Genomic DNA, 7,733 nt, shown 5'->3' with positions numbered 1-7,733 from the left:
CCCCGCCCCGCGCTCATCGGGACGCGGCGCACGTCGAGGGGCGGGGCGGCGGCGCGGGCCAATGCGGCGCGGGCGGAATATTCCACCCGGCTCCGCCAGCAACAAGTGCGGGGGGGGACGGGGGACGAGCGCGGGGGGGGAGGACGGCCGCGGCGCTGACGTCAGCGGGCGGAGTATTATGGTCTGGGCTGCGCTGGCGGCTGCCTGTGTGCTGCGAGCGGCCGCGTAAACATGGAGCTCTCGGCCGTCGGGGAGCGCGTCTTCGCGGCCGAGGCCCTGCTCAAGCGCCGCATCCGCAAAGTAGGTGCACCCCCCCACGCACCTCCCTGCACCCCCCACCCTTCCCCGCGCCCCCCTTTCCCTCCTCCCCCCCCCCCCCCCCCCCCCCCCCGCCTTTTCCCTCCCCTCCCTTCTCCCCGGCCCCGCCGCTGCGGCGGCCCCGCCGGCCCCGGCCCGGTTGCGGCTGGGCGCCCGCTGGAGGCGGCTCTTTCTCCCCGCCGCATGCCCGGGCGCTTCCCCGCCGGCGGGGCGGGTGTGTTCCGCCGCTGCCCGCCTGCCGGGCTCCGCACCCCCTGGGTTTTTTTTGTTTTTCTTTTTTTTTTTTAAATCATTATTATTATATATATTTTTTTTTTTTGGTTGCATCCCATCCCCCGCGCTCCCTCCCTCCCCCCCCCCCCGGCGTGTTTTCGACACGCGCCGCGGGAGCGTGTTCGTTGCATGCGTGGAATTGCGGGTGTATCTTTGTTGCGGGCGTTTATCGCGGTTTCCCTCCATGCATATTTATTTTTCTCTTTGCATCTGCAGGGGCGCATGGAATATCTCGTAAAATGGAAGGGCTGGTCTCAGAAGTAAGTCGGCCGTTTGTCCGTAGGGTTCTGCAGCCGGGGAGCGGTGGGGAGCTGGCTCGCTGCAGCCCTGCTCTCCCATTGTACTAGAAAGGAAACTTGGGTCCTTTCCTTTATGCCCCGGATTTTTTATTTTATTTATTTTTTTCTGTTTCTGGCTGCTCATGCTGTTCCCTCTCTCTGCGCCCCCCCCAGGTACAGCACTTGGGAGCCCGAGGAAAACATCCTGGATGCCCGGCTGCTCGCAGCCTTTGAGGAAAGGTACAAGGCCTTTGCTAGCCGTAGCTGTTGCGCTTGTAAATATGTTGCTGTCTCGTAGCTATGCTGAATTGAAGCTTTGGTTTTTTTAACACCTCTAGGGAGCGAGAAATGGAGCTATACGGGCCCAAAAAGCGAGGCCCCAAGCCCAAAACCTTCCTGTTAAAGGTAAGGAGGCCAGAGCCCCGCGCGTGCCGGTGCCAGCCAGGGCTGCGTGCCGCAGCGGGGAGCGGGCGTCCCTCTCCGGCCCCCACGGAGGATGCTCCTCACAAAGGCGGCCTCTTGTCTCGTAAGTTGTAATTACGGAGCCGGATGGCAGGATAATAAAGTCACCGGTTGATTTATCTTCTTTGCAGGCCCAGGCAAAAGCAAAAGCCAAAACCTATGAATTCCGCAGTGACTCTTCCAGGGGGATCCGGGTGCCGTATCCCGGCAGGTCCCCCCAGGAGCTGGGTTCCACGTCCCGAGCTAGGGAAGGACTGAGAAACATAGCCCTGGCTCCCCAGGGCAGCTCCAGCACCAGCACCCCCAAGGGAGACAGCATCCGGGACCGGGTGATCCGCGTGGAGGAGAAACCGGGGGAGACCCCCAAAAAGAGAGGCCCGAAGCCCAGGAAGGAGCTTTACAAGGACCTGGCGGAGACTCTGGATGCCTCCAAGAGGAAACTGGGGGACCCGGGGGACAAGGTGGGGGACTACCTGAAGGCCAGGAAGATGGAGGAGGCGGCGGCGGGGGCGGCCAAGTTCGGCTCGGGACACAGCGTCATCCAGCTGGCCAGGCGGCAGGACCCCGACCTCCCCGGCGCCCTGCCGGGCCCCAACCGAGCCGAGGTGGGCACCAAGCTGGGAGCCGCCGAGAGCTACCCTCCCCGGCTGGCCAAGCACCGGGCAGACTTTCTGGACCCCAAGGGGCAGGGGGGGCTGGACCCCGGCGGGCCCAAGCTCCTGCACGGCGCGGTGAGCCCGGGCGCCGTGGGCAGCCTGTACCGCGACGGCGTGGGGGGCCAGGCGGGACGGCCCTCCCTCATCGCCAGGATCCCCGTCTCCAGGATCCTGGGGGACCCCGAGGAGGAGTCCTGGAGCCCCTCTCTCAACAACCTGGAGAAGGTGGTGGTAACTGATGTGACCTCTAACTTTTTGACCGTCACCATCAAGGAGAGCAGCACGGACCAAGGATTCTTTAAAGAGAAGCGATGAGTTTGTTGGAGGTGGTGCTGGGGTTTTCTTCGGTCAGATCCAGACAAAAGCTTGGTTAGAGCTTGGTGGGCTTCTTTTTCTTTTTTTTTTTTTCCTTTTCTTTTTTTTCTTTTTTTTTTCTTTTTTTTTTTGTTGTCCTGGAGAGGATTTAGAAACTGTCCTAAATTCATTAACTCATTCTTTTTTTTTTTTTTTTACGTCTTACATTTCGTTGGAAAGATTATCTCTAGAGTTATATTTTCTATTAGATGTAAATATGTTATTTAAGAAAAAATGCTTATATATATCTATATATATATATTTCAACTCTGAGTTGTTTTATTTAAATGGAGACAACAGTGACTGCTCAGTTGCTCTTAGAAAGGACAATAAAACTGAGAACTAACGGAGTTCATGCATCTGTTGCAGGAGCCGGTGTACATAGCGAACAATGTTCATAGCTAATTATGTTCTGGGTTTTTTTAACTATTATTTTTCATATGATGCTATGGATGGTGGAGGGGGAAGTGTTACTCCCTCGGAGGGCAAAGTGCCCTGATTTCTTGATTGTGATATAAGGTGTTGCTTGTACAATCAAGTGTGCTGTATCCAGAACTGTTGCCCTTGACAGTTGAAGTAAGCACTTGAATTTACAGTATTGTTGGGGAGGGGGCGTTTCCAGTCTAACAAAAAAAATAACGTTGCTACAAAGTCGGGGCGGGGAAAAGCAGAAATCCATAAAAAGACTAAAACTGTTCTAGCGGAGTATTAACTTGAATTACCTTTTCTTGCAAAGGAAGAGAAGGTTTGTGTGTGTAAGGTTCCTGAGAGGGGTGATACTGAAATGCACTTTAATAGAGTTGTCGTAGCAGTTGTGGGAGACGGGACTGAGCTGAGAATCTGTTTTCATTTTGTCTGGTCGCTTGATTCTGTTCCCCCCCACCCACTTAAAAAAAACCCAACAAAAAACCCCTCTGTTGACATTCCTGAAATGCCAGAGAGGTTTGGGAGGGTAGCATGTCACTGCCCATATTTAGATGCTTTATACCGCTATAGAAAGTGGATTATTGTTATTTTTTTTTTTTCCCCCCAAACACAGTTCACTTCAGAGTGGTGGAAGACTCCAGATAAAGTGTTTTGTAATATCCACATCTCTTGACAAATCCCAGAGCCACCTTTATGCATTCAGAGACAATAAATATTTCCCTTTTCTTATGCTAGTTAAACAATAGCCAAGAGGCGAAATATTCCCGTGCGCGAGCAGCCCTGCTGACTCGGGTGGCTTTTTGTGGTTTATTTGCCTGTGTTATTTCTCCTGGCTCTGGAGGACCCCGCCGTTTTTCTCCCCGGGCTGGGGCAGGGCACGGCCGCGGGGTTTCATGGCTCTGAACAAAGTGCAGCAGTTTCCCCGCCGGGCTGAGCAGCAGCCGTGGGGGAGGCGCGGGGGCTGCGGCCCCCGCTCTGCTCCCTCCTTCTCCCCCGGCTCAGTTGCGGCCTGACCCGGGTGGGGAGCGGGACCTTCACCCATGTTGTGATTTCGGTTGAGGTGGAGCACGTGTCCCCGTCCCGACGCGTTGGTCTGAGCATCTCTGGGGGTTGGAAAGCACAAGTCTTGTCCGGCAGCGCCCGAGGGCCGGGGCTGGGCCAGGTCACCCTCATCCCTCCTCGCTGGCTGAAGGCTCCAGGTTTGGGGGGGCTGTACAGGGGGTGACAGCACAGGGGGCCTGACGGGCGGGGAAAGGGGCTGGGGCAAGGAGCAGCCCCCCGCTGTTGGGCCCATCTGCGGCTCCACCTTGCTCGGTCCCCTTCCCTGTCCTTCTTTTGGGACCTCTGTCAGATGGCCTAGCGGGAGGATGCTGTATTGACTGTACAAAGGGAGCCATGTCTGCGAGTTCTGGGTTTTTTTGTTTGTTTGTTTCTGTTTCTTTTTTTTTTTTAAGGCATATTTTGTAAAATTGAGATTTTTAACTTCGTTTGTACGAAGAACCAATGTGCTGGTTCCGGTGCCGGTGCCAGGGGCAGCTGACACGGGACACGTGTGTTGTCGGAGGGACGATGACGGGATTGAGCTGCCCGTCCTCCCGCTGCCGCCGTGCCGAGGCCGGAGGATGCCGCCCTTTGCGAAAGAGCCCGGAGCCGCGCTCCTGCCCCGCCGGCATGCGGTCGGGATTTGGTGTGCTTCGCTCCAGCCCCGTGTATATGTGTGCGTCCTGACGCACATGTATATGGAGCAAAACGTACATGTGGGTGTATATGTGTGTATGTATATAGCGACGTATATACTGAGTGTGTGTGCGTGGGGGTGTGTGTGTGTGTGAATTATTTAAATCTAAGACTTGTACAAAAAAACAATTTGGCTAAATCTCAGTCTCAGAAGTGAAGCTTAACTACGTGTCTTCTGCCAGCCGTGAATGTCCGTATGAGACCTGCTTTTTATGTGAGTTTAAATATATACTTTGTAAATAGAAACGTGTCTGTCTTCCCTTTGTGGCCCTGGGGCGAGGCGGGGGGTGCCTGGGAGCATCATGGGGTGGGCAGGGGGACCCCGACGGGGCGGGCGGCCCTGCATCCCCCCTCCGCACAGGCGGGCCGGGAGCCGACGGGCTGGGGGGAGTCCGGGGTGCCCCCGGGTGCAGGTGCCGCCTGGCCGGGCCGCCCCCACCGGGGGTCCCGCGGTGCCCGGACGGGGCGGCGGCGGCGGGCCCCGTGTACGGCTCCGCTCCGAGGAACAGCCCCGGGGCCGCCGCTCCGCCGCCGGGGAATGCGCCCGGGTACCGGGCCGGGCCCCGGCGCTGCCCCGGGCCGTGGCGTTCCGCCCTTCCGACGGGGCGGGCAGCGCGGCGGGGGTGCGGGTCGGGGCCCGGGGCGCGGCGGCAGCCCCTGCCCGGCCAGCCCGGCCTTTGTATTCAAATCCGCCCCGGCCGCGCAGGCGGAGGGGAGCCGGGGGCGGGGGGGGGGGGGTGTTGGTTTTGGTGGCTTTTTTTTTTTTTTTTTTGAAGCTGTGTCCTCATTAACCTCCTTTTTCTGCTCCGCCGGGTGAAAGGCGCGGACCCCCGTATTATGGGAGCTGTCAGGGGCTGGGCGCGGAAAATGAGTGTCGAGGAGGAGCGGGAGAAAGGGCCGCACAATGGCGCCTTTCTCCCCCGGCCCAGCGGGGGGCCCTTTCACACGGGCCGCGGCGGGGCCCCCGGCGGGGCGGGCGCGGAGGGGAGACGGGGGGGGGGAGCCCCCGGACGCGGCCCGCAGGAGCCGATTCCCCCGCCCCCGGGGGCACAGCTCTCTCCCGACGGCAGCCCCGACGGCGGAGCCCCGGGGGCCGCTTAGCCGCAACCGGGGCCGGGAGCCGCCGCTGCCCGCGCCCTTCCGCGGCCGCGCAGCGCCCTCCCCAGGCCGGCCCGGGCGGGTCCCGGTGCCGCAGGTGGGTGGGCGGCCGGGCGGGTCCCCCGGGCTGGGCCGGTGCTGAGCGGGGGCACCTGAGACCCCCCCTCACCCCCTCCCCGCTCCTCTGCCGCCCCGGGCAGGCGCAGCTCCAGCCGCAGCGGAGCTCGGCGAACCGCGCACCGCCGCCCGGTAGGAGCTGGGGCCCGGGGCCGGGAGGGAGCCGCGTTCCGCCGGGACCCTCGGGGGGAGGTTGGGGGGGGGGGATGGCTGCCCGGCTCCGGTTCCCCTCAGCCTCGCCCATCCCGGGGGCCCTGGTGCAGCCCGGGCCGGCAGCCCGCAGGCAGGGGCGGGAACACGGTGCCCCCCGGGGGGGGATGCGGTTTCGCAGGGCAGCGGCAGCCCCGGGGGGGTGGGGGGGTGCTCCCGGAGCAGTGACCAGACCAGGCTGAAAAGTTTAAAAAAATATTTATTGATATGCTAAAAAAGAGCAGTGGAAAAGTTATACAAAAAAAAAATCCCCCCCGCCCGACGTAACCATCTCCTAGTGTTTTCCTGCAAATAAATTAAAGGCAGCCTAGAGGTCGTGGGTCTACACTAGCGTTAGTGTCCAGAAGCACTAGCAAACACACCGCACAAAACGCAAGCGAGGTGCCGGGGGCACTGGGGGCCCCAGGGGGAGCGGTGGCCGCGGCCCCGCAGCCCCACGTCGCTCGGCGGGCTGGGCGCCTGTCCTGCTCGACAAAGCCCTTACGCTTTCCCAGGGTAACAACATCTCCAACTTTTGTTCTCTGAAAATAAAAGCAAACAAACAGCTGTAGTTTAAAGCAATTGTAAGTGTCATACAGGAACGATTTGGCTCCCTCTTTAATTAAAACATACAAATCAGACCGGTGACTGGCACAAGTTACAAGAACAATTGTTTGTTTTCACCCATCCCTCAATTTCTTTCAGTAAAAACCTTCTCTCCGGCTCTGGAGCCCTTCACACCCAGCTCAGAAACTCAACGCAAACCAAACCCCCTAAACTATCCCCGTCCCTCCACGAACTCCAGTTTTTTTGGTACAAAATATATATATAAAAATAGACTAAGTTTCTAGGGAAGATGGCTGAATCGGCCACCTCTTCCAGTCCAATGGAAAACAACAAGTATGCTTAACCAGATTATGCCTGGAGAAAATATCCATTCAATATACAAATACTGCAGGACTTTCCACATCGGAAACCCCTTAGAAAATGACAAGTGACAAACCTTTAATTGGCTGTTTGACACACGGCTGAACACTCCAACCCATAGCAGCAAACTTAAAAAAAAAAAAAAAAAGAAAAAAAAAGGTAGACCTTGAATACTAATGGTACTGACTGGTAAACAGGGTCTGCACCGGCTTTCAACCCCTGTCCACAAAAGATTACAGTAAATCACTCACATAATGTGCCTTTGAGAGGCAAACTCCAACAGGAACCGTTCGCTCAGACGCCCCAGCGCTGCTGGGAGAGCCGGGATCCTAAAACACGAGGTCAGGAAGGGGTTGGGGAAGGAACGCAGGAGGAGACGAAGGTCCGAAAAATTTCTGGATTATCATTTTCATCATCCTTAGACCTTTGGAATCAAACCAGCTGGTGAGCAAAAGGCACAATAGCAAGTGGTGACAGCAGAGTCCTGCCGCTACCGGGAGGGGACACGCCTGGGAAAGGTGGGTGATGGAGGAAAGCCGCTCGCCATCGGGATATGTGTTCCCCTGGGTACAAGCCCGGGCCCAGCGACCCTTCGCCCGGCCAGGAGGCAGGAGCAAACCCCTGCACGGAGAAACGCACGTGAGCTTTGATGGGGGCTCTGGAGGGAGCAGCCGTCTCAGAGCCGGCGTGCAGCGAGCACAGCACCCACTGTCGCAGCTCCTCTCCTGCACCCTCTGTGGATGCTTGGTGCCCGATCCCTTCTCGGAGCATCCTCAGATGCTTTTTCCCCCCTCGGGGACACCAGCTCCCACATCCTATTGCTCTAGGCAAGAGCATCCCTGCCGGGCCGGCTTCCCCTCGGTGGGCATCCCTCAGGGATGCCGCGCTGCAGCAGGGC

At 58.5% G+C, this 7,733-nt stretch overlaps 1 protein-coding gene across 1 annotated transcript; it reads left to right on the top strand.

Moving 5' to 3' along the window:
* Nucleotides 1–231: 231 nt before the first annotated feature.
* On the top strand, nt 232–2,368 carry CBX8 (chromobox 8). The gene is made up of 5 exons (XM_050908492.1): nt 232–300; nt 808–851; nt 1,044–1,109; nt 1,208–1,274; nt 1,463–2,368. The coding sequence occupies exons 1-5, from the start codon at nt 232–234 to the stop codon at nt 2,300–2,302; spliced, it is 1,086 nt and encodes a 361-aa protein (XP_050764449.1). The 3' UTR covers nt 2,303–2,368.
* The last annotated feature ends 5,365 nt before the right edge of the window (nt 2,369–7,733 follow it).

The sequence above is a fragment of the Gymnogyps californianus genome, chromosome 19 (assembly GCF_018139145.2).
Source record: "Gymnogyps californianus isolate 813 chromosome 19, ASM1813914v2, whole genome shotgun sequence".
Lineage (NCBI taxonomy): Eukaryota > Metazoa > Chordata > Aves > Accipitriformes > Cathartidae > Gymnogyps > Gymnogyps californianus.
The sequence above is the reverse complement of the archived record's forward strand: the minus strand, read 5'-3'. Positions and strand labels throughout refer to the sequence as shown.

Excerpts from the sequence above, each read along its gene's own strand:
- CBX8 (XM_050908492.1), top strand. The coding sequence starts at position 232 with ATGGAGCTCTCGGCCGTCGGGGAGCGCGTCTTCGCGGCCGAGGCCCTG. Across the intron at positions 301-807 it reads TCAAGCGCCGCATCCGCAAA|GGGCGCATGGAATATCTCGT; the intron begins GTAGGTGCACCC and ends TTGCATCTGCAG. Across the intron at positions 1,110-1,207 it reads CTCGCAGCCTTTGAGGAAAG|GGAGCGAGAAATGGAGCTAT; the intron begins GTACAAGGCCTT and ends TAACACCTCTAG.